The sequence below is a fragment of the Desmodus rotundus genome, chromosome X (genome assembly GCF_022682495.2).
Source record: "Desmodus rotundus isolate HL8 chromosome X, HLdesRot8A.1, whole genome shotgun sequence".
Lineage (NCBI taxonomy): Eukaryota > Metazoa > Chordata > Mammalia > Chiroptera > Phyllostomidae > Desmodus > Desmodus rotundus.
In genome coordinates this window covers 26,893,346-26,920,317 of record NC_071400.1, presented here as the reverse complement: position 1 = coordinate 26,920,317, position 26,972 = coordinate 26,893,346, and the positions used below count along the sequence as shown (strand labels likewise).

The 26,972-nt window shown below is 39.2% G+C and overlaps 1 protein-coding gene across 4 annotated transcripts in view; it reads left to right on the top strand.

Annotated features, from left to right (window-relative positions):
• The window catches only part of GRIA3 (glutamate ionotropic receptor AMPA type subunit 3), a 434,868-nt gene that overhangs the window by 300,046 nt on the left and 107,850 nt on the right, over nt 1-26,972 (top strand). For all 4 annotated transcript variants that reach the window (XM_024566693.3, XM_024566694.4, XM_045200889.3 and 1 more), the window contains exon 11: nt 11,501-11,877. In XM_024566693.3, coding sequence (XP_024422461.2) covers nt 11,501-11,877 — 377 coding nt within the window. The remainder of the gene's footprint in view (nt 1-11,500; nt 11,878-26,972) is intronic.

Here is a 26,972-nt window from a genome sequence, read left to right as displayed (position 1 = left end):
CTATCCCCTCCCCACTCCCCTCTGGCTATTGTTAGATTGTTCTTAACTTCAATGTCTCTGGTTATATTTTGTTTGCTTTTTTCTTCTGCCTTTATTATTTTGAGGAATGCTCCCTCTACTACCACTTTGCTGAGTGTTTTTATCATAAATGGGTTCTGTACCTTATCAAATGCTTTTTCTGCATCTATTGCTATGATCATGTGATTTTTGCCTTTCCTTTATTTTATGTGATGTATTACCCTTATTGATATGTGAATATTGTGCCACCCTTGCATTCCTGGAATGAATCCCACTTGATCATGGTGTATGATCTTTTTAACGTATTGCTGGATGCAGTTTGCCAATATTTTGTTGAGGATTTTAGCATCTATGTTCATCAGCAATATTGGCATGTAGTTTCCTTTCTTGTGTCTTTGTCTGATTTGGGGATTAGGATGATGCTGACCTCATAAAAGGAGTTTGGGAGTTTTCCCTCTTCTTGGATTTTTTGGAATAGGCTGAGAAGGATGGGGTTTAGCTCTTCCTTAAATGTTTTGTGAAGTTCTCCTGTGAAACCACCCAGTCCAGGGCTTTTGTGTGCCAGGAGCATTTTTTATTACTGCTTCAATTTCACTGCTGTTATCAGTCTGGTCAGGCTTTCTGCTTCTTCTTGATCCCATTTTGGAAGATTATATTTTTCTGGAAATTTGTGCATTACACCCAGGGGTTCAAATTTCTTGGCATATAGTTCTTCATAGTAATTTTTCACATTCCTGTGTATTTCTGTGGTATGTGTTTTAATTTCTCCTCTTTTATTTCTGATTTTATTTGTTTGGGTCCTCTCCATTTTTTTCTTGATGAGTCTGGTTAAAGGCTTGTCAATATTGTTTATCTTTTCAAAGAACCAGCTCCTGGGTTTTTTGAACTTTTAATTATTCTTTTAGTCTCTGTGTCATTTAGTGCTGCTCTGATCTTGGTTATTTCCTTCTCTCCACTCACTCTGGGCTTTGTTTGTTGTTGTTCAGGCAGTTCTTGTAGATGTAGGGTTTGTTTAATTGAAATGTTTCTATCTTTTTTAGGTAGGCCTCTATTGCTATGAGCTTTACTCTCAGCACTGCCTTCGCTGTATCCCATAGGTTTTGGACTATTGTGTGTTGATTTTCACTTGTTTCCAGAAACTTTTTTATTTATTCCTTGATATCATTATTCAGCCATTCATTTTTTAATAGCATGCTATTCAGTCTCCATGAGTTTGAATGTTTTTGAGTTTTTTACTTTAGGTTTGTTTCTAGCTACAAGCTATTGTGACCCAAGAAGATGCTTGATAAAGATTTCAATTTTCTTGAATTTGCTGAGGCTTGTTTTTGTCCTATCTTGTGGTCTATCTTTGAAAACGTTCCATGTGCATTTGAAAAGAATATCTATTTTGCCCTGGCTAGTGTGGCTCAGTGGATTGTGTGCTGGCCTGCAAATCAAAGGGTTGTTGGTTGTATTCCCAGTCTAGGGCACATGCCTGGGTTGCGGGCCAGGTCCCCATTAGGGGGTGCATGATAGGCTACCACACATTGATGTTTCTCTCCCTCCCTTCCTCCCTCCCTTCCCATCTCTAAAAATAAATAAATAAAATCTTTCAAAAATTTAATTAAATTTTAAAAAAGAAAAGTGTTCTTTTTACTTCTTTGGGATGAAAAGTATATATATATATATATATATATAATCAGTTAAGTCCATTTGATCTAATGTGTCATTCAGTTCCACAATATCCTTTTTGATATTTTGGTTGGAAGGTCTATCTATTGTTGACAGTGGAGTGTTAAAATCCCCTACTGTAATTGTTTTGCTGTCTATATCTTTTTTGAAGTCCTCTGAGAATTTTCTGATATATTTGGGTGCTCCTATGTTGGGTACATATGTTTACAGTATTTATGTCTTCTTTATGGATTCTTCCCTTAGTATTATGAAGTAACCTTCTATGCCTCCTTTTGTGGCATCTGTTTTGAAGTCTATTTTGTCTGATATAAATATTGCTACCCTGGCTTTTTTTTTTCCCCCTGTCCATTTGCTTGGAATATTTTTTCCAACCCTTCACTTTCAGTCTGTGTAGGTCTTTTATCCTGAGGTGGTTCTCTTGTAGGCAGCATATGTGTGGGTAATGTTTTCTTATCCATTCAGCTACCCTATGTCTTTTTTTCTAAGATTTTATTTATTTAGTTTTAGAGAGAGGGGAAGGGAAGGAGAAAGAGAGGGAGAGAAATTTGATGAGTGGTTGCCTCTTGCACACCCCCTACTGGGGAACTGGCCTGCAACTCAGGCAAGTGCCCTGGTGGGAATAGAACTGGCTACCCTTTGGTTCGCAGGGCCGTACTGAATCCACTAAGCTACACCAGCTAGGGCTACCCTCTGTCTTTTCATTGGAGCAGTTAATCTATTTACATTTAGGGTTGTTATTGATAGTTACTTATTCATTGTCATTTGTACCTGAGCCCCTTTGTACCGATGTTCCCCTCTCTCCCACTCTTTTTCTTCATCTTCTTAAAGGAGTCCCTTTAGCATATCTTGCAAAGCCGGTTTGGTGCAGGTGTATTCTTTTAGTCTTCTTTTGTCCGAGAAGCTCCTTATTTCACCTTCCATTTTAGTTCAGAGCCTTGCTGGGTATAGTAGTCTAGGTTGCAGGCCTTTGCTTTTCATTACTTGAGATATTTCTTGCCATTCACTTCTGGCTTGTAGTGTTTCTGTTGAAAAGTCAGCTACTAGCCTTATCGGGGCTCCCTTGTATATTACTTCCTGTTTCTCTCTTGTTGCCTTTAAGATTCTCTCTGGCTTAAAATTTTGCCATTTTAATTCTGATGTGTATTGCAGTGGGCTTCTTTGGGTTCCTCTTGACTGGCACCCTCTGTGCTTCCTGGACTTGTGTGACTTTCTCTCTCATCAAATTAGGGAAGTTTTCTTTTTTTTTAATTTTTATTGTTATTCAATTACAGTTGTCTGCATTTTCTCCCCATCCCTCCACCCCACCCCAGCCGAACCCACCTCCCTCTCCCACCTCCACCTTCCCCCTTGATTTTGTCTATGTGTCCTCCATAGTAGTTCCTGTAATCCCCTCTCCCCACAGTCCCCTCCCCACTCCCCGCTGACTATTGTTAGATTGTTCTTAACTTCAATGTCTCTGGTTATATTTTGTTTCCTTTTTTCTTTTGTTGATTATGTTCCAGTTAAAGGTGAGATCATATGGTATTTGTCCCTCACCGCCTGGCTTATTTCACTTAACATAATGCTCTCCAGTTCCATCCATGCTGTTGCAAAGGGTATAAGCTCCTTCTTTCTCTCTGCTGCGTAGAATTCCATTGCGTAAATATACCATAGTTTTTAGATCCACTCATTTGCTGATGGGCACTTAGGTTGCTTCCAGTATTTGGCTATTGTAAATTGTCCTGCTATGAACATTGGGGTGCACAGGTTCTTTTGGATTGGTGTTTCAGGGTTCTTAGGGTACATCCCAGCAGCGGAATTGCTGGGTCAAAGGGCAGTTCCATTTTTAGTTTTCTGAGGAAATTCCATACTGTTTTCCACAGTGGCCTCACCAGTCTGCATTCCCACCAACAGTGCACTAGGGTTCCCTTTTCTCCGCATCCTCTCCAACATTTCCATCATTGCCTTTTCAAACAGGTTTTCTATCCCTTGCTCCTCTTCTTCTCCTTCTGGTATCCCTATTATATAAATATTACTACATCTCATGTTGTCCTGCACTTACCTTAACCCCTCTTCATTCTTTTTGAATCTTTTTATCATTTTCTTGCTCTTTCTTGGTGTTTTTTCTACCTTGTACTTCAGCTCACTGATTCAATCCTCTGCATCATCTAGCCTGATTTTTATTCCTTCTACTGTATTCTTCAGTTCAGAAATTCTATTCTTCATTTCCTCTTGGCTCTTGTTGTTAGTTTCTATGTCGTATTTCATGTTGATATAGTTTGCTGTAAATTCCTCATAGCTTCCGTATAATTTTTGGTAATTCCCACTGAGCTCATTGAGCTTCCTTATAACCATTGTTTGGAACTCAATATCTGATAGTTGACTTGCCTCTATTTCATTTAACACCCTCTCTGAGGATTCTTCCCTTTCTTTCAATTGAGGGTTTTTTCTTTGTCTTCCCATTACTTGTGAGACTCTTCTTGTTTGCTTCTGCTTTTTAAATTGATCTATTTTGATTCCCTGACTTTGTGGTGTGAACTTCTATGTTAGGAGACCTCTGAGATTCAATGGTGCAGCCTCCTTGATCTCCTGAACTTGATGCTCTTGGGATGTCCTTATGCCATTTATGTTGGCTCTCTGGGTGTAATTGGGTTTTGAGTGTTGTTGGGTCATTCTTTGGTGGGTCCTTCCCTCCAGCTGGTTGACTGACAGTCACTCCATCTACGTCTTATATGCTGTTGTGCAGGTGCTGCCAGAACTAAACCACAAAGCCTAGGAAACAAACCCACAACCACAAAAATAACTTCCCCCAGCAATCCCACTATCAACAACAAAAAAATGAACCTGTATTAATAAGGGTATAAGGAGATTAAGATTACTATAAGAAAGGAGAGAAATAAACTATACTACAAAATCTAGTGACTTAATATGCACAAAATTAATTTGTGCATATTAAGAAATTAATGTTAAAAAGCTATGTAGGAAAGAAGATATCGCAAATCATGGAGAAGACCACAGTGGATTTCATCTTGGTAGCCTGTAATATTTTCCACTGTTTTTTCTTTCTGGATCCACTTCTGGTGATGTCAGATGTTGACCCCATCTGACCTTATGCAGTCAGTTTGAGACTTCTAGGGATGTACTGTCTGTGGCTGTCTCCTTCAGTTGTTAATCTAGTCAGTCTACACTCAGCAGTGAGGCTTAAGCACTATAGTACAGGACACAGTCCCTCCTGGTGGTAGGGCTATTTTTTCCCCTCAGGCTGCTGCAACTCAGGGGAATGGTCTGCCTGAGCAGGATGGCTGCTGCCTTATGGGGGATGACTCAGTACCATCTACTCTCTCCGTTCTCTCCCTAAATCTTCCATCCCCAGTCTCTCCTCAGGTGTCTCCACCCCACTCTACCCCCACCTTTGCCAGAGCCCAGGATAAGTGGCTGCAAATGAAAATTTTTGTGTTGGCCCTTTAAATGTCTGTTTGCATCTCCAGCCATCCATCTCTAGCAGAGAGAAACCCTGCCACTTTTCGCTGCTGGTTGTTATCTGTGTACTTTTTGGGCTCTGGTACTCTAGGCTGGGGTTCACAGCTTAGTGTTTAGACCCCACACTTCTCAGGGGGATCCAACCAGCCACTTAATTATCCCTCGTGTACTTCAGCTATTGCCTGTGGGCATCCAGCCAGCCTTCTCAAGTCTCCACCGCACTCCTTACCAGTGCTGGAAAGATGATTGCTGAAGATGATTCTTTGTCTGTCTGAGGCTATAAGGCTTCTCTTTCCCTGTTGTTCAGTTGTTTGTTCTGGGCGATTTCTACACAATTTAGTTGTAATTCCACATTGGTCATGGGAGGAAGTTAGTGTGTCTTCCATTCGCTCTTCTGCCATCTTGCCAATTCTAAATTTACCAAAATTAATGGCATTTAAACTGTCATTTCTGTCTCGAACCTGTCAGACTCTTAAGTGCATCATGCCTACATGTATGAGTTTGTTGAGTTTTAAGTTTTATGAAATTTACAACTTTGGCAACTTACCTATAAAAAGCATTACAAACCCCCTTGAGTTAAACCCCCTCCAATAATGCAGTTGCTTCTGGTTTGCTACTGGGGAATGGAAAACTCAAACCCACTTGGTGTGTTTATTGCACCCGCACAGACACATTTTTGTTGTTGTTATTCTATTACACTTACCCCAATTTTTTCTCCATTGCCCCTCTTAAGCTACTTGATTACAATCCTTTAAGTAGCCCTGGCCAGATAATTCAGTTAGTTGGTGCATTGTCCCAATATGCCAAGATTGTGGGTTTGATCCCCGGTCAGGGCACATACAAGAAGCAACCAATAAATACATAAATAAGTGGAATAGCAAATTGATATTTCTCTCTCAAATCAATAAATAAAAAATAAAATAAATAAAATCCTTTAAGTAGTTGCTGGGTTTCGTCTGTCACCTGGAATACCCTCATACCTCCTACTTACCCAGCAAGGTTTCTGAAAATGGCCTGCCTACTGCTAGCACAGGCAGAGCCTTGAGGACAAAAGACCACTGGACTCATTCAGGACACCACAAGCAAAGCACTTCATTAGTGAGTCAAGTTCACCTACTTTCTAGCCCCATGGATAATTCTTAATACTCTCTCTCAGCCATAGTTGACTTTCATAAGGAGCAGAAACCAGGAAAGGAATGCCATTTTGGGAGTTGCCTTTTAATGTTGGCCTCCTAAATCTTTAACTTGGCTTAACAGTGACTTTTCCCCTCATCTGCAAGCTATGGTTGTCTTAGGAGAACTAAATGGGTATTTTCTGACAATAGTTATTTATCTGCCCCTCATCATTTCTTTAATAATCATGTGGATTTCTCCCCACATATGCCAAGCATGTCCTGAACTCTGAAATAATCAACTATCACAACTTCCTTTTCATGTGAAGGAGGAAATAACAGTGGCAGAGGGCAAGGGCTTCTCCAAGGCTAGTTATGAGCTGACATGACAGTTCTGCTACTTTGGTCTCACTAAGCATACAAGAGGTGGAAGGGGCTGCCAAGTTCCCTATGGAGCTGGATGTCCTTGATGCTTGATCAGTAGCCCCCATCCCTTCTAGTGTTTGAGGCTTCTCCCACCTGCTTTTTGCTTTCCCTTTGTCTTTTCATCTGTAATAGTATTTATTATTTTTCAGTTACAGCTGACATACAATATTATATTAGTTTCATCTGTACAATGTAGTGATTAGGCATTTATATAACTTACGGAGTGATCACCTAGTAACTCTAATACCCAACAGACATGTAATACATCATTTTTAAGGTTCAACATGGGAATTCCAATTTGGAGCCAGGTCCACATTAATGAGGCTTAATTGAGCACAGATATAATGCTGTTCTTCATTGATGGAACACCCTCCCAAAAAGAAACTCCACCTTCTTTGGAAAAGCTTCTTAGAAAGAAACCATTCAGAAAAGCTAGAAAAGCTAGGCTGAGAGAAAAAGACAAATGATTGAGGGAAGCAGTTTTTTCATGTTGTCTTGTGTCAAAAGTACTTTAAACTAGGAATGGCTTCCTTTGGAAATCTGTTCTTTTGCTACATGTTCCTGGGAACCAGATGAGAAGTCCCACTTTGTCTATATAGCCACCTCTTACTAATATTTACAGTTAGATTTTTTTCCTCTTAAAGAGTGTCAACATTCTCAAACTCCTTTCTTTATCTGTTTAAAAAAAGAGCTCTTAACTTCAATGTCTCTGGTTATATTTTGTTCCTTTTTTCTTCTATTTATTATGTTCCAGTTAAAGGTGAGATCATATGGTATTTGTCCCTCACCGCCTGGCTTATTTCACTTAGCATAATGCTCTCCAGTTCCATCCATGCTGTTGCAAAGGGTATAAGCTCCTTCTTTCTCTCTGCTGCGTAGAATTCCATTGTGTAAATATACCATAGTTTTTAGATCCACTCATTTGCTGATGGGCACTTAGGTTGCTTCCAGTATTTGGCTACTGTAAATTGTCCTGCTATGAACATTGGGGTGCACAGGTTCTTTTGGATTGGTGTTTCAGGGTTCTTAGGGTATAATCCCAACAGCGGAATTGCTGGGTCAAAGGGCAGTTCCATTTTTAGTTTTGTGAGGAAATTCCATATTGTTTTCCACAGTGGCCTCATGGGGGAGTGGGGAGGGGACAGTGAGGAGAGGGAATTACAGGAACTACTATAAAGGACATATGGACAAAATCAAGGGGGAGGGTGGAGGTGGGAGAGGGAGGGGGGTTCAGCTGGGGTGGGGTGGAGGGATGGGGAGAAAAGGCACACAACTGTAATTGAATAACAATAAAAAATTAAAATTTAAAAAAAGAGCTCAATTCCCCTAAATTCAGTCCAAAGTGATTTTATCACATAAATGCCCCTTATTTCTTCCTTTCAAAACAAAGAAATGGTCATTTCCCTTAGAGCTGTCAATTAGCCTTGAAAGATCAAAAACTAGTTAAATTAGATAATTAAATTCAAATGAGATTGAATAGGAAATGATACAGTGGGGCATTTGCATGCTCTAAGCAGGAGGTAGAAATATGTTGGCAAAGACAGAAGGTAGCTTTATCTGTGAATTCTCTTGGCATGGTAGGGCTCTTTCTAGCTGATTCAGACTCTCTTTGCCAAAAAACCCCACTAGTTTTTTGTCCAATTCCATTCTTCTTAGTAGCTTTTGTTTCTATGGCCAGGTCTGGCCCCAGGAAAAGGGTAAAATAGATAAAATCTGTCTTTGGCTCCCATCCAGTTAGAAATGTAGAAGTACTGGTTCAGGAAATTAGCTGCAGTTAGGGGAAAGTTAAGCCATTGAAGATAATACTGAAGGGAGAATGTGAAGGACACAACCTTAAAAGAGTCTTGCTTATTCTGCAAATATTGATCGATTATCTCCTAACCCAGACCCTGTGAGTATATACAGGGGGTGCAAAACACACCTTCATTGAGAGAGGAGGAGTAAAAAGAAAAACCAGAGAAGGAACATTCAGAGAGGTAGGAGAACCCACCATCTTCAGTATCAGAGAGCCACCCGAAGAGAGTATACAGACTCTTCTTCTCTTTATTGGGAAAACAAACAGACCATGTTTTATTGGGCTTCCCTTTATTGCACCTCACAGGTGCTGTGCTTTTTACAAGTCAAAGGCAAGACCCTCCACCAGCAAGTTATGGCTCACTTTATTGTGATACTCACTTTATTACAGTGGTCTGGAACCAAACCCACAATATCTCTGAGGTATACCTAAATAGTGCAAAAGGTCATTGGTGTCACGTGAGCAGTTAATGTCTGAGGGAAGGTCTTTGAATTCAGTAACCAAGTATATAATTCAAGAAGCAATTTCAGTAAATTAGAGGGAATGGAAGCTTAATCACTGGTGTATAAGGACAACGTGGTGTTAAAATAAAGAGATAGCAAGGGTGGTTTTTTTTTTTCAAGAAGACTGGTGGTGATAGGGAAAAATGTCATATGGTTAAGAGGGTAGCAGGATCAAAAGAACGTGGAAGGAATGGTTCTTGTTTCATTTTTGTCAGTAAACAGAATTGCCTGAGTATGATTTTAAATGAATAGATCAACAAATGGTTTTGAAATTACAGCAAGCATTAGAATCACCAGGAGGGCCAGCTGAGCCCACCCTCATAGTTTCAAATTCCATACATTTGGGGTGGGGCCTAAGAAATAGCATTTCTAATAAGTTCCAAGTAAGTCTGATGGTGCTAGTGCAGGGAACCAGAAGCACTGGAATAGATTGGCAAGTAAAAATTAGTAAAAGAGAATAAATGGAGCTGATTTTAAGTAGAGACAGAAGAATATAGTATATAAGGAATAAGTGCATTACATCGTAGAAAGAGTTCATTTTCTATCAGATGAAAGATAGAAGGGATGCATGAAGTTACAGCAATATGTAGAGAAAGAGAAAAAGGACACTGAGTTGATAGAGCTCATATCAGATAGTTTCCATCTTCTTGGTAAAGAGGCAAAAATCATCTGCAGGCATGATAGGACTGAAAAGGATTAAGACTAGGAAAAGTTTGAAATAAGGATCACTTATACATTTAGAGAGTAATCAACATTAGGGTGATAGATGATTGGTTTAATTTAGAAATGGTGAGTTTGTGATGGTAGTGACCCATCAAGGTAGATTTGCTCAGCAAGCTGTTGGCTTCAATAAATGCTTACTTTCTGCAGCTTCCACTGTAGGATGTTCCCCATGAGGGTAAGGACTGTTGTCTGTTTTACCTGTCTTGCTCACTGCCTCATCCCTTGCACCAAGAACAGTGCTTGGCACAGAATAGACACTCAAATATGCACTGGAATGAACCTGAGAGAGGTTAGCTGTGGTTGGTTATTGTACATGAAACTAGTGTATGGTAGAAATCTGCAAGTTTCTATGCAGTTAGAACATTATGGTGGTTGAGAGAGTGAGTTCTGGAATCTGAAGACTAGGGTACTAATCCTAGTCTCTTAGTGACTCAGTTTCTCCTTCTTGAACATGAGAATGATTGTGTACAGACTGCAAGTTTGCTGTGAGAATTAAATGAGATAATTATATATATGTATATAGTGATTAAAACAGTGCCTCATGCATAATAAGCCCTGAATAAATGTTAGCTGGCTGCTTGTTGGATACATTTCCCCTGAAATTAATTAAGGAGTGTTTCTTAACCAGGTTGAGTCATCATATGTAATTCAAGGTAGTAAAGCATCATTTCTTTGAAAACATATTCAATCTCAGACTTCATCATTCTCCCCCCACCTCTCCCCACTGGTAGAGATATTGAGGCATAATTCTATTTAATATAGAAAAATGACCATCAAAATTTTTTTTCTTTCTACTTCATATCTGATATACCATCCCAAAGTCTTTCCTTGGTCAGAAGCATTTTTCTAGGTATGCATTTTAGGACTGACTGCAGACTAAAACCTACTACTATTGTACAGGAATAATTGTGGAAGACAAAAGAAGTAAGTGTAGAAAACCCTAGGGCCTATTTTAATGGGATTAATAGAAAAACATTACCTACCTTTGCCTGAGGTAATTATGCAGTGCACTACTGACACATTATTTTATTGATGCAATATATGTGGGTGTTACACTGATATTTATCACTAGAAATAATGACTTACTATATAAATTAATATGTATTTTAATAACTGCTTTACCCTTGTTATTGCCCACACAGAATTCTTTCATGTTTGCATATATCATATTCAGTAAACAACAACTTATATTTTGGGCACTTATGGTTTATTTACTTTAGGATCTGTTGCAGTGATAGATACAAAAATAGAAGATTGAGTCCCTGCCTTCAAAGAAGCTATGTTTTAATAAACATACTCTCCAAAAATAATTCAATGATAATAGCAAACACTCAAGTACCGTAGTCTTGTGTCACACTTTATGGTGCGAAAGGAGGCACTTATAACAAGTGTGGACTATTATGCTCATCCTACAAGAATTTCTGGTCAAGTGAGGAAGATAAAACATAAGAGCATAAAAATTAAAATCAGAAAACAAGAGTTAAACAGTGATATGTTACAAGGGGATATAAGATGAGTTGCAAGGTAGCAAAGGACTTTTTTGAAAAAGTAATTGAACCAGTTGCACTAAGCCAGTATGTCTCAGGACAAAAGGCCAGCCAGTGTCCTTTCCTTAACTGACCTTCAGGATAAAGCATTTTAGAACCCACTGAATGCTACTACTTTTCTAACCAAAGCGCTGACAAATGAATTGGTTGTAGTTATGTAAGACTTTATATTTCCACCAAAGACTTATATTAAGTGGCAAATGACTGATGGAAATACTGTCTCTAAAAATTATTTTTTTTTTCCAGAGAGCTGATATAGCTGTTGCTCCACTTACTATAACGCTGGTCCGTGAAGAAGTCATAGATTTCTCAAAGCCATTTATGAGCTTGGGCATCTCCATCATGATAAAGAAGCCTCAGAAATCAAAACCAGGAGTATTCTCATTTCTGGATCCCTTGGCTTATGAAATCTGGATGTGCATCGTCTTTGCTTACATTGGAGTCAGTGTAGTTCTTTTCCTGGTCAGCAGATTCAGCCCTTATGAATGGCACTTGGAAGACAACAATGAAGAACCTCGTGACCCGCAAAGCCCTCCTGATCCTCCAAATGAATTTGGAATATTTAACAGTCTTTGGTTTTCCTTGGGTGCCTTTATGCAGCAAGGATGTGATATTTCTCCAAGGTTTGTTTCCATGTCATACCCAATACCTCCTTGCATTTTATGGCCATGATCCATTCATGTACATCTGGTATTCACCCATCTCAAGTCCAGATTTCATTCACTTAACATCCCATTCAATCACAAATTATCATCAAGCCCTTTTGTTTGCTTACGTCCATGAAGTAAGTGTGTCATTGGTGTTGCTTTGAAAGTCTTTCATGCATTTCTATAGTATGATATATTCATATATATTATAGCAACCATTTGAACTCTGGGTAAAGGTAACATTGCTAATATTAATATTATTCAGATAAAGCTAATACTAAATCTTTATTATATCAAAAAGGCATAGTTTCCTCATTAATTGATTTAAAACTTTTTCTCATTTGTCCAGAGATTAGATCTAGAAAAAAAATTGAAAGGTAGAACTCTTCTCTAAAACCCTCCTACATTCCACTTTCAGTGTCTTTCCTTTTTTTTTCACTTTGTTCTCTCACTGCCTAGATTACAGGGGTGTCAAACTCATTTTCACTGGGGGCCACATCAGCCTCACAGTTGCCTTCAAAGGGCCAAATGTAATGTTAGGACTGTATAAACATAACTACTCCTTAACAGTTAAGCAAGAGCTCTGCGCTGCCACCAGGTAGAAACAAGGTACCAGGCCAGATAAAACAAGGTGGAGGGCCAGATTCAGCCCATGGTCCTTGTGTTTGCCACCTGTGGCCTAGAACTATCCATTTTAGTATCGTTCCCAAGGTTTATTTTTAAAAACTATACAATTTCTGAAAAGAAAAATAGGAGGAAGTCCATGTGACCTTGACTTGAACAAAGAGTTTTCAGAATGCAGAAAGCAGAATCCATTTAAAAAATTGATTAACTGGACTTCATCAAAATTAAAATTTTTTGCATTTCAAGATACATTAAGACAGAGAACCAAGATGGAGGTGTAGGTAGACACACTGCGCCTCCTTGCAAAACCAGAAATGACAGAAAAACGAACGGCAAGAAAGTCCAACACCAAGTAGACAAAAAAGAAACATACATCCAGACCGGTAGGAGGGGCAGAGATGGGCACCGGGGTAGAGAGGACTTGAGTGGCCGTGGCGGGACCGAGAATGGTGGAGTGTGGGACGAAAGGGTCAGGCAGTCCGACCACTAGCAGACCCTGCAGCCCCACATTCGCACACAGATAAACTGAGAGGGCCAGACTCAGAGTAGCGGAGAACGGGGCACACAAAGTGGCAGGTAGCACCCCGCAGCCCCACATTCGCGCACAGATAAACCAGACAAAAGGCAGGGAGCGAAGCAGACCACATAAGCCAGGGCTCTAGCGCCGGGAAATAAAGCCTCAAACCTCTGATTGAAAACGCCCGTGGGGGTTGGGGCGGCAGCAGGAGAGACTTCCAGCCTCACAGGAGAGGTCGTTGGAGAGACCCACAGGGGCCTAGAGTGTGCACAAGCCCACCCACTCAGGAACCAGAACCAGAGGGGCCAAATTTGATTGTGGATAGCTGAAGGGAGTGGCTGAGATCCAGTGGAAAGTGGAGTGGGCACCATTGCTCCCTCTCGGCCCCTCCCCCACATACAGCGTCACAGCTCAGCATCACAGCACAGCAATCAGTGTTACCCCACCCGTGAACACCTAAGGCTCTGCCCCTTTAAGTAACAGACGCGCCAAGACAAACAAAAAAAATGGCCCAGATGACAGAACACTTCAAAGCTCCAGAAAAAATACAACTAACCAACGAAGAGATAGCCAACCTATCCCATGCACAGTTCAAAACACTGGTAATCAGGAAGCTCACAGAATTGGTTGAATTAGTTCGAAAACCAGATGAAAAAAAGAAAGCTATGCCAAGAGAAACAAAGGAAAATGTACAGGGAACCAATAGTGATGGGAAGGAAACTGGGACTCTAATCAACGGTGTGGACCAGAAGGAAGAAAGAAACATCCAACCAGAAAAGAATGAAGAAACAAGAATTCGGAAAAATGAGGAGAGGCTTAGGAACCTCCAGGACATCTTGAAACATTCCAACATCCGAATTCTAGGGGTGCCAGAAGGAGAAGAGGAAGAACAAAAAATTGAAAACTTATTTGAACAAATAATGAAGGAGAACTTCCCCAGTCTGGCAAAGGAAATAGACTTCCAGGAAATCCAGGAAGCTCAGAGAGTCCCAAAGAAGCTGGACCCAAGGAGGAACACACCAAGGCACATCATAATTACATTACCCAAGATTAAAGATAAGGAGAGAATCTTAGAAGCAGCAAGAGAAAAGGACACAGTTACCTACAAAGGGGTTGCCATAAGACTGTCAGCTGATTTCTCAAAAGAGACCTTACAGGCAAGAAGGGGCTGGCAAGAAGTATTCCAAGTCATGAAAGGCAAGGACCTACATCCAAGATTACTGTATCCAGCAAAACTATCATTTAGAATGAAAGGGCAGATTGAGTGCTTCTCAGATAAGGTCAAGTTAAAGGAGCTCATCACCACCAAGCCCTTATTATATGAAATTAAAGGGACTTACCTAAGAAAAAGAAGATAAAAAATATGAACAGTAAAAATGACAGCAAACTCACAGTTATTAACAACCACACCTAAAACAAAAATAAAAGAAAACTAAGCAAACAACTAGAACAGAAACAGAACCACAGAAATGGAGATCACATGGAGGGTTATCAATAGGGGATTGGGAGGGAGAGAGAGGGGGGAAGGTACAGAGAATAAATAGCATAAATGATAGGTGGAAAATAGACAGGGGGAGGGTAAGAATAGTGTAGGAAATGTAGAAGACAAAGAACTTATAAGTATGACCCAAGGACATGAACTATAGGGGGGGAATGTGGGAGGGAGAGGGTGGGCAGGATGGAGTTGAGTGAAGGGGCAGAAATGGGACAACTGTAATAGCACAATCAATAAATATATCAAAAAAAAAGATACATCAAGAAAATGAAAAGACAAGACACCGACTGGAAGAAAATATTAGCAAATCACACATCTGATAAAGGACTTATATACTGAATATATGAAGATGTCTTGCTATTCAATAAAAGGAGAAGCAATCCAGTTTTTAAAGTAGACAAAACATTTGAACAGACATTTCCCCAAAGAAGATATACAAGTGGCAAATAATCACATATAAACGTGTTCAACACCATTAGTCATTAGGAAAATGCAAATTAAAATCATAATGAGATGCTCTACACATAAAAAAGACAGATAATACCAAGTGGTGGTGAGGAAGTAGAATGACTGCAGCTCTCATCTGTTAGTAGTGTGACTGCAAACTGCTACAGCCAAATTGTAAAATGGTTCGGCAGTTTCTTATAGTTATACATACACTTAAACTATGACACAGCAAGTCCACTTTTAGTTATTTACCTAACAGAAAAGAAAGCATGTATCTACATAAAAACTAAACACAGGTGTTCATAGAAGCTTTTTAGGGAAAAAAAAAAAAAGAAAAGAAAAGAAAAAGAAAAGGAAACAACCCTAATGTCCGTCGAGGGAATGGATGATCAAAATGTGGCATAGCCATACAATGGAATACTATTTAGCAATATTAAAAAAACAGAGAGAAGATGGCAGCGAGATAGGTAGGAGTGGAGTTAACTTCCCCCTGCACCTGGGTGAAACACCTACCCACTCTACTGAGAAACAAAGCGAACAGCCAAAAGCAGCCCAGCGTTTATGAAGATAGGAGACCAAAAAGTACAGAGGACACTGAGAAAACAGAAGGTAAAGGTATTGCTTCAAGACAAAAAGGTCCCTGGGACCAACACAGGGACCAGGGTGGCTGCAGCCCCAGACCCGCCCGTGCAGGGTCTGCCACAGGACTCCTGGGAGAGAGCCGGGTTAACAGCCCCCTCCCCTGCCAAACAAGGCCTGAGCAACACTGTGAGAGACCTGGTTGCCTGAAGTCGCAGGGAGGGGAATAAGGACGAAGTGGAAAACCCAGGGAGACTGCAGGCGCTGGCCGAGAAGAGTTGAAAGTTGGACCGCGTGCAATCCTGACCCGGAAAGCCCACAGCCTAGCTGGAGAGGTGGGCTGTCTGAGAGAACAGGCCCTTCCTTGTATGGAGGGAGCCACAGGATTGAGCAGGAGGATTTTTCCCAAAAAGAAAAAGACCCTCTGGGGCACTTTAGGGAGTTCCCCTGCAGCAACAGCTCCAGTCTCCTCTCCACCCCACCACCCATTGGGGGACTGTGCGCACCTCATCTCAGAGGGAGCTGAGACTACAGGCACCACCCGTGGAAGGGTGCCCAGCAACCGGGAGTGTGCCCATCCACCGGGGAGTGCGTGCACCTCATTTCAGAGGGAGCTAAGACTTCACGCACTACCCGGGTGAGGGTGCCCAGCGACTGGGAGTGTGCCCATCCACCAGGGAGTATCTGCACCACATCTCGGAGGGAACTGAGAACACAGGAACCAGGGAGAGTTGGAATCAAGGAAGGCTCTGCACGCACACCCATAGCCCAGAGAAGGCCTACCATAAAAAGAGAGTGGGTAGAAGCTGGGAACACCAGGATTCCTCCTGGTAGAGAAAACCCACCAACAAAGGAAACACCAACAGATAAAAACAGAAGAAGGTGAAGGAGGGAGGGGAAACAACACGAAGTCAACCCAGAACCTATCTGAAAATACAAATAAATAGTGAAGAAATTACTAAGAACAAACAACTGAACAACAGCAAGAGAAAAGCCTCAAAACTTTACACACATGGAAGAACCAGCTCCAACACAACCTACCCACACCTGCACAACACAAGACAAGACGTGGGGGACAGACTGACCCTCAGATAACCAGCTGGTGGGAAGACCCACCAAAGAAAGACCCAACAAGAACCAAAAACCAAAGACATACACAGAGCCAACAGAAACCACAGCCCAAGATCAGTAAGATCGGGAGATCAAGGAGACTGTACACTAAATCTCATAGGTATTCTACCACAGAAGTTTACACCAAAAACCCAGGGGGTCAGAACAGAGCCACTTAAGAAGCAGAGGCTAACAAGAAGAGTCTCACAAACAATGGGAAGACAAAGAAACAATCCCCAAATGAAAGGAAAGGGGGGAGCCTCAGAAACAATGCTAAATGAAAAAGAGGCAACTCAACAATCAGATACTGAGTTCAAGGAATTGGTTATGAAGAAGCTTAATGAGCTCACACAGAATTTCCAAAAACTACAGGGAAACTACAATGAACTCATTGCAAACTATATCAACATGAAAAAGGAAATAGAAACTATCAACAAGGACCAAGAGGAAATGAAGAATACAATTTCTGAACTGAAGAACACAGTAGAAGGAATCAAAAGCAGACTTGATGAAGCAGAGGATCGGATCAGTGAACTGGAGGACAAGGTAGAAAAAAACACCCAGAATGAGCAAGAAAAGGAAAAGAGGCTCAGAAAGAATGAAGAGGGGATAAGGGAAAAGCAGGACGACAAGAAACGCAATAATATCCGTATGAGAGGAATACCAGAAGGAGAAGAAGAAGAGCAAGGGATAGAAAACCTGTTTGAAAAAGTAATGATGGAAAATTTCCCTAATCTGATGAGAGAAAAAGTCATCCAAATCCAGGAATCACAGAGAGTTCCAAGCAAGAGGAACCCAAAGAGACCCACTGCAAGACACATCATAATTAAAATGGCAAAATTCCAAGACAAAGAGAGGATCTTAAAGGCAGCAAGGGAGAAACAGGAAGTAATGCACAAGGGAGCCCCAATAAGGTTAGCAACTGACTTCTCAGTGGAAACGCTCCAAGCCAGAAGAGAATGGAAAAAAATATTCCAAGTAATGAGAACCAGAAGCCTGCAACCAAGACTACTTCACCCAGCAAGGCTTGCAATCAAAATAGAAGGCCAAATAAGGAGTTTCCCAGACAAAAGAAATCTAAAAGAATATACCTCCACCAAACCAGCTTTGCAAGAGATGCTAAAGGGGTTGCTGTAAGGAAAAGAAGGAAAAGAGAGAAAGAGAGAAGAAAACAGGTACAAAGAATAGGCAATGAATAAATACCTATCAATAATAGCCTTAAATGTAAATGGATTAAATGCTCCAATCAAAAGACATAGAATAGCTGAATGGATAAGAAAGCATTATCCACACATATGCTGCCTACAAGAGACCCACCTCAGGACATAAGACCTACACAGACTGAAAGTGAAGGGCTGGAAACAAATTTCCCAAGCAAACGGACAGGAAAAAAAAGCAGGGGTAGCAATATTCATATCAGACAAAATAGACTTCCAAAGAAGGGCTATAAAGAGAGCCCCAGAAGGTCACTTCATAATACTCAAAGGAAGAATCCACCAAAAAGACATAAACATTGTAAATATATATACTCCCAACATAGGAGCACCAAAATACATAAAGAAAATCTTGGAGGACTTCAAGAAAGATATTGACAGCAACACAATTATAGTAGGGGATTTTAATACCCCACTGTCAAAGATGGACAAATCTTCTAAACAAAATATCAACAAAGATATTGTGGCATTGAACAAGGCCTTGGATGAAATGGACTTAACTGATAGATATAGAGCCTTTCATCCCAAAGAAGCAAAATACACATTCTTTTCAAAAGCACATGGAACATTTTCAAAGATAGACCACATGATAGGACACAAAACAGGCCTCAACAAGATCAAGAAAAATGAAATCATATCAAGCATTTTCTCTGACCACAAGGGACTGAAACTAGAAACAAATCTCAAGGAAAAACCCCCAAAACACTCAAAAATATGGAGACTGAATAGCATACTATTAAACAATGAATGGGTGAAAAATTAGATTAAAGAAGAAATCAAAAAGTTTCTCGAAACAAATGAAAATGAACTCACAACAATCCAAAACCTATGAGACACAGCAAAGGCAGTCCTGAGAGGGAAGTTTATAGCGATACAGGCCTACCTAAAAAAAATAGAAACATTTCAAATAAACAACCTAACCGTACACCTACAAGAACTCCAGGAACAACAACAAAGACAACCCACAGCAAGTAGAAGGAAGAAAATAACCAAGATCAAAGCTGAATTAAATGACATAGAGACTAAAAGCACAGTTGTAAGGATCAAGGAATTCAGGAGCTGGTTCTTTGAAAAGATAAACAAAATTGATAAGCCCTTAAGCAGGCTCATCAAGAAAAAAAGAGAGAGGACCCAAATAAACACAATCAGAAATGAAAGAGGAGAGACTACAACTGATACCACTGAAATACAAAGGATTCTAAGAAATTACTACCAAGAAGTGTATGTCAAAAAATTTGAAAACCTAGATGCAATGGACAAATTTCTAGAAAAATATAACCTTCCAAAACTCAATGAAGAAGAAGCAGAAAGCCTGAACAGACCAGTAACACCTGATGAAATTGAAACAGTAATCAAAAAGCTTCTGACACACAAAAGCCCTGGAGCAGATGGTTTACAGAATTCTACAGAGCATTTAAGGGGGAGCCAACCCTCATCCTCCACAGATTATTTCAAAAAATTCAAGAAGATGGAAGACTCCCAAACTCATTTTATGAAGCCAACATCATCCTAATCCCAAAACCACATAAAGACACAACGAAGAAAGAAAACTTCAGGCCAATATCACTGATGAACATAGATGCTAAAATCCTCAACAAAATACTGGCAAACTGCATCCAACAATACATCAAAAAGATCATACACCATGATCAAGTGGGATTCATCCCAGGGATGCAAGGATGGTACAATATTTGCAAATCAATAACCATAATACACCACATAAACAAAAGCAAAGACAAAAACCACTTGATCATATCAATAGATGCAGAAAAAGCATTTGATAAGGTACAGCACCCATTTATGATAAAAACCCTCAACAAAGTGGGAATAGAGGGAGCATTCCTGAACATAATAAAGGCCATATATGAGAGACCTACAGCCAACATCATACTCAATGGACAAAAACTTAGAGCTTTCCCACTAAGATCAGGAACAAGACAAGGATGCCCTGTCTCACCACTCCTATTCGACATAGTATTGCAAGTCCTAGCCACAGCAATCAGACGGAAAAAGCAATAAAAGGCATCCAAATTGGAAAGGAAAAAATGTAACTCTCACTGTTTGCAGATGGCATGATAGTGTACATGGAAAATCCTATAGCCTCCACCAAAAAACTACTTGACCTAATAAATGAATTTGGCAAAACAGCTGGATACAAAGTCAATACTCAGAAATCAAAGGCATTCCTGTATACCAACAACAAAACTGCAGAAACAGAAATCAGGAAAAAAATCCCATTTGATATAGCAACAAGAAAAATAAAGTATCTAGGAATAAACCTAACCAAGGAGGTAAAAGACCTGTACTCAGAAAACTACACAACACTGAAGAAAGAAATTAAGGAAGATACAAACAAATGGAAGCATGTACCATGCTCATTCATGGATTGGAAGAATTAACATCATCAAAATGGCCATACTACCCAAAGCAATTTATAGATTCAATGCAATCCCTATTAGAGTACCCATGACATATTTCACAGACATAGAACAAACATTTCAGAAATTCATATGGAACCATAAACGACCCCGAATAGCTGCAGCAATTTTGAGAAAGAAGAACAAAGCAGGAGGCATCAGTGTACCTGATATCAAACTGTATTACAAGGCCACTGTCATCAAAACAGCCTGGTACTGGCATAAAAACAGGACATAGACCAATGGGACAGAACAGAGAGCCCAGAAATAAACTCAAGTCTTTATGGTCAATTAGTATTTGACAAAGGATGCAGGAGCATAAAATGGAGCAAAAATAGCCTCTTCAACAGATGGTGCTGGGAGATCTAGACAGCTACGTGCAAAGAAATGAACCTCGATCACCAACTTACACCATACAGAAAAATAAATTCAAGATGAATAAAAGACTTAAATATAAGTCGTAACACCATAAAAGTCCTTGAGGAAAACATTGGCAGGAAGATCTCAGACATTCCACGCAGCAACATCCTCACAGACACATCCCCTAAAGCAAGGGACATAAAGGAAAGAATAAACAAATGGGACCTCATCAAAATAAAAAGCTTCTGCATGGCTAAAGAAAACAGCATTAAAATTAAAAGAGAACCGACAGTATGGGAAAACATATTTGCGAATGATACCTCAGACAAGGGCCTGATCTCCAAAATATGTAAAGAACTCACATGACTCCACTCCAGGAAGACAAACAACCCAATTAAAAAATGGGCAAAGGACTTGAACAGACACTTCTCCAAGGAAGACATACAGAGGGCCCAGAGACATAGGAAAAGATGCTCAGCATCACTAGCCATCAGAGAGATGCAAATTAAAACCACAGTGAGGTACCCTCTCACACCAGTGAGAGTGGCCAACACAAACAAATCCACAAACAAATGTTGGAGAGGATGCGGAGAAAAGGGAACCCTAGTGCACTGTTGGTGGGAATGCAGACTGGTGAGGCCACTGTGGAAAACAGTATGGAATTTCCTCAGAAAAATAAAAATGGAACTGCCCTTTGACCCAGCAATTCCGCTGCTGGGATTATACCCTAAGAACCCTGAAACACCCATCCAAAAGAGCCTATGCACCCCAATGTCCATAGCAGCACAATTTATAATAGCCAAGTACTGGAAGCAACTTAAGTGCCCATCAGCAAATGAGTGGATCAAAAAAATATGGTACATTTACACAATGGAATTCTACACAGCAGAGACAAAGAAGGAGCTTATACCCTTTGCAATGGCATGGATGGAACTGGAGAGCATTATGCTAAGTGAAATAAGCCAGGCGGTGAGGGACGAATACCATATGATCTCACCTTTAACTGGAACATAATCAACAACAAAAAAAAGGAAACAAAATATAACCAGAGACATTGAAATTAAGAACATTGTAACAATAGCCACAGGGGAGTGAGGAGGAGATAGTGGGGAGAGGGGTCTATAGGAGCTACTATGCAGGACACAAGGACAAAATCAAGAGGGAGGGTAGAGATTGGAGAGGGAGGTGGGTCTGGCTGGGGTGGGGTGGAGGGATGGGGAGAAAATGCAGACAATTGTAACTGAATAAAAATTAATTAATTAATTTTAAAAAACAGACTACTTATACATGCTACAACATGGACCAACTTTGAAAAAATGGTAAATGAAAGAAGCCAGAGATGAAAGGCTATGTATTATTGAAGTCAATGTATTAAATATCCCATATTGTATTATTCCATTTGTCCACAACAGGCAACTCTATAGAGACAGAAAGTACATTAGTGGTTTCCAGGGAGTTCGAAGGAGCAGAGAGAGACTAATGAGAACCAGGATTATGGTTAGGCAAGTGAAGTTGAATAGAGCAAGTACACGGGTCAGATCCAGTTGTTATTTTGATATTTTGATCATCATGGGGCTTTTGCATTAATTTTGCATAATTATTTTAAATATTGCATTAAGATGCTATGTATCTTTACTGGTGAGATTTTGGCACCCCCTTATTTTGTTCATGGGACAAATGCCCCACTTGCCTCACTCTAGTCCCAGCCCTGTCAGGATTAGTTATAAATGGGCATGAGGGAACTTTTAGGGGTAAATGTCCCCCAAAATTTTACCAAAATTATTAATTGTACACCTATAGTGGTGAATTTTATGGTATACAAATTTTATCTTAGTAAAGCTATTGAAAATATTGAATATACATGCCCTGTTCCTCACCCACTTAGTTTATTTTAACTCACCTAAACAAAAATGGTGGTGAATTCATGATCATAAAATACTGGAAGCAAATGTAACATCTTTATAATCAGAAAAAAGTGTTTTGCTCTGAAATAAAAAGCTGTGGCTTTGTTAAAATTGAGCATATATCCAAATACTGACTAAAATCAGTTATACAAACATATAGGGATTTTCATTTAGAATATATGGACTCAGAAAGTCACCTATCAGGTTTTTATTTTTTATTAAATATGTTGGGGTGACATTGGTTAATAAGATTATATAGGTTTCAAGTGTAGATTCCTATGATAAATGATATATAGAGATTTTTAAAGGATATTTTATTTTGAAAGTGTCCACTTGGATCATAAAACATTTTAAATGAAGTTTTGCAGTATAATTCACTGGTAACCGCCTTCAGCAGATTTTTATCATTACCTGTGAGGCAAGCCTCATTTGTGTAAGTCACACTTTTTTGCTACCCTCAGTCAGCTTGGTCATATTCTTTAAATCAGTGGTCCTCAACCTTTTTGGCACCAGGGACTGGTTTCGTGGAGACAATTTTCCACGGACCAGGAGTGGGGGAATGGTTTCTGGATAAATCAAGCTTGTTACATTCAAGCTCACCTCCTGCTGTGCGGCCGGTTTCTAACAGGCCTGGACCAGTAACAGTCCAAGGCCTAGGGGTTGGAGATCCCTGCTTTAAATTATTTTACTCCCTGTTGCGTTTGTGGCTTAGAATGTGTTATTTTGTGATATCATCTGGGAATACATTGGTTTTTGCTACTTCCTTTTCCTTTTTTTTGTTTAATGTTTACTTCAAGAGACTAAGGTTTCTGAATGGTCCCCAGATTGAGTGGTTTTTCACATGCCTGGTAATCTGTGTTGAGACAATGCTAAAGAGTCATTAAGGCTGAAGATTTATTGGTTTCTGTAAGTGAATTTTCAAAACCAAATTTGTGATATCCCCACTGTAGTGCTGCATACTTAAAAAGGACTGATAAAAAGATACTTAATTTTATAAGTATTTATGCATATTACTTTGTTAAGTCACAACTTAAAGATGATGACCTAACAATGACAGGCTCAACAGATTTTTTTTTGATAGCAGAATTTAAGTGGTGGCTCTTATGTGGTACTGAAATATATCAAATTCTTTTTTTTCAAGATACAGGTTTTATTACACTGCACTAGATAATATCATACAGAGCAATGACTTTCAAAAATTTTAACCATAACCCTCAATAAGAAATTTTCCATCATGACTCAATACACATATATATGTATACAACAAAAGTTTCACCAGGCATTACCCCTACAGTGTGGAGTGCACTTTGATAATTTTCTATTCAGTTTTACTTTTTTTTAATGCTGATCACATCTCCGTGGGGCACACAGCCCATGGAATAAAACTGGACTATAGTAATAAGTATTATCCTTATTGTGCTTTTCAGTAATAAATTATTACCTTTATGAACTCTATATTTTCTACAATATGGGTGATCACTCCTTCAATACTGCCTTTTGCGTCCTTTAAAATAAATTATATCTTTAAGCTTATTGATAAAATGTTATACTTCCTATCACATTTGTCATATATCAGTAAGGAGGAAACATGTTTCTCCTTGTCTCGAGAGCCTTGTTGGTTATATGTTTGTGCTCAATTGTATAACAGCAAGCCCCACTTTAATGTGTTTCTTTATTAACAGATTTAAAAATTCCTGATAATAACATAGTTGCACTCTAAGATTCATGGTTGCCTTAACTGCAGACACCAGCATTATACTTTATTTGTGGTTAATAGTCACAATTGGAATGCAAACTCTCCAGTGAGCCCAGATTGTGAGCATACATTGTACACTCTGACTTTTCTCAAAATTGAAGCAATTCAAGGAATTAAAAGAGACTTTTAAAGTAAAATTATCAAATATTATATCAGGATGAGATTCCAGAGATAAATGAACCCAACTGCTTCTGTTTACTGAAGGGAGAGGAACAACAACCTTCATTCACTGAGCTCCCACCATGTATGAGCACTTTACCTGAGTCATCACATGGATTTTAATCTTCAAAACACTGCCACAGTGTAGGCATTATACTTAAGTGGAAGCAGGTGACACTCAGTTTAAATAACTTGCCAGTTACATAGCTAATGGCAAAACCAGTGTTCAAATGTAACTCCAACACCAAAACCCATGTTCTTTCCATTTCATGCTGCATTTCCTATATCACAGACAAAGGAACAGTACCCAGAGAGATAATGTAATGAACCCAAGGTCATAGAGACTTAAAGAGCCAGCAATACAATTGTTTCTACTATCACATATTGTCTCCCGCTACCAATCTCAAGGTGCATCACTTTTTCCATTCTTTTCTTCATGTTTATGCACGAGAGCTATTTCCCAGTCCCCCAACCTCTAATGAAACTCTACCTTTGCCATTGTTGTTAAAGAAAGTAGGCAGTGAGTATTTAAAATGCTGTTGAGCATGTGTTCACTCAAAGTAAAAGACTAGGAAATCAGCAATAAGACATCATGAGGAAAATAGAGCATCATTCTATTTCCATCAACAAAACTACTGACAGTAACCTAGAAGCTTAATCTATGTCAATATTAGGCTTAATATTTTCAATTGTTTACATCAATTGTTTAGACTGAACAATTCAGCTGGAGACTAAATAACCTTTATAAAGGATAATCAATGTAATAAGCTGTTATGTTCACATATAAACTGATTTACTAGAGGGAGTTGGGATTAGAAGATGTGAGGAGATCCCATTCAACCTCTTCCCCATGATTTAGAGATGTAGAGATAGGCAGTGGGTATATATCCAGATGGAGGCAGCATAATGGTTAAGTATGTGGGTGCTGAAATTAGTCTCACTAGATTCACACTCTGCTTAACAGTTGTCTAACCTGAAGCTGCTTATTAAACTTTGCTAAACCCAAGTTCCTCATGTAGGTTCTCAATAAACATTATCTATTATAATTTTTTAATGGCTGCTCTCAACCATATTAGTTTCACAAATTCTAATAGTTAATATTGCATTTGCATTTTAGTTCCTAAAACTTTGTAGAAATACAGCTGGAATTTTAGTCAGTGTCAAATAGCAGATTCCTGATGAGAAATAACAAATAGCATTCTTTCTTGAACACATATAGTGCTTTGCTTAAGGATTATACCACTTGTAAATATTTTGATGATATTATTACATGATATCTTACTGATATTGACAGCAGGTTGTGATTTTTTAATCTGAAATGTATTTCATTTGTAAAAATTTGATGGAACTGCTAAGCTCTCCAAAGTCCAAGTCCTTTCAGACAAATGCTCCCCCTGCTGACTCTCTTCAGAGCTGCAGAAACATCTGAGGGCTGGCCAAGTTAGATGTCCGACTTAAAGGAATTATAACACAGAAAATAGAGAGAACACACTAGCTAAACCTGACTTCTGTGTACAGATTATTCCAAAGGCAGTACTCCCCTGTAAAGTTTTCAAGATACAAAATGTCTTGGAGAACAGGGTGGAAGATCTGTCCAGGTTCATTGACATATAGGTCCCCCTTTAAAATGAAAAGTAGGTGCAGAATAATAAAGACATAAAGGTTATAAAATAAGTGGGATCAAACACAACAGGATATTTTGGCTCCATTGTAAGCAATATCCTTTCCTTTTCTGATGTTTTTATCCTACTGTAAATACAGTTCAAAGCAGTAGTGATATGATAATAAATTAATGATAGAATAGCAGGATTTTTATTACAAATATGTCATGACTTTTCTGGCTGGAAACTGCAGTTTTCAGTCTTTGGGAGATTGTTACTTATTCCCATCAGATAAGACTATAAGAGCCAAAAATTGATTCTGCACATTTTTTTTAAAATCTGTCATAGACAAAGCATTGAATGGAGTATAGAAATGATGAATGTTTTGAAAGAAAAAAGGGGCAGAAAGGAATGATAGTTTGTGCAAAAGAGAAGCAGTTTGCAGTTCTAGCTCTTTACCTTGTGAAGCTAGTAAAGTGCAGAATTCAAAATTCACTTACAAGATAAAGGTTATAGCATGTAGCTAACTTTTATTATCACTTCAGATGTCATAGTTACATTTTATTATTAACTCAGAAACTCTAGTTTCTTACAGATAACAAGAGCATTGTATCTTATTTTGAAATGTTTTTATGTCAGCTTTTCTCTTATGGCTAATTTACTTTCATTAACTTCCCGCCTCCTCTTAAATTCCTCAAAACGTATGATTTGCTCTTTAAAATGCATTTTTAGGACACAATTTAGAGTTCCTGCCAAGGTGGAGGCGTAGGTAGAAACACTTAGCTTCCTTGCACAACAAAAAGGATAACAACCAACTTAAAAAAAAGAAAAAAAAAAAAAAAAACAACCACCAGAACTGCCAGAAAATCAAACTTCATGGAAGTCTGA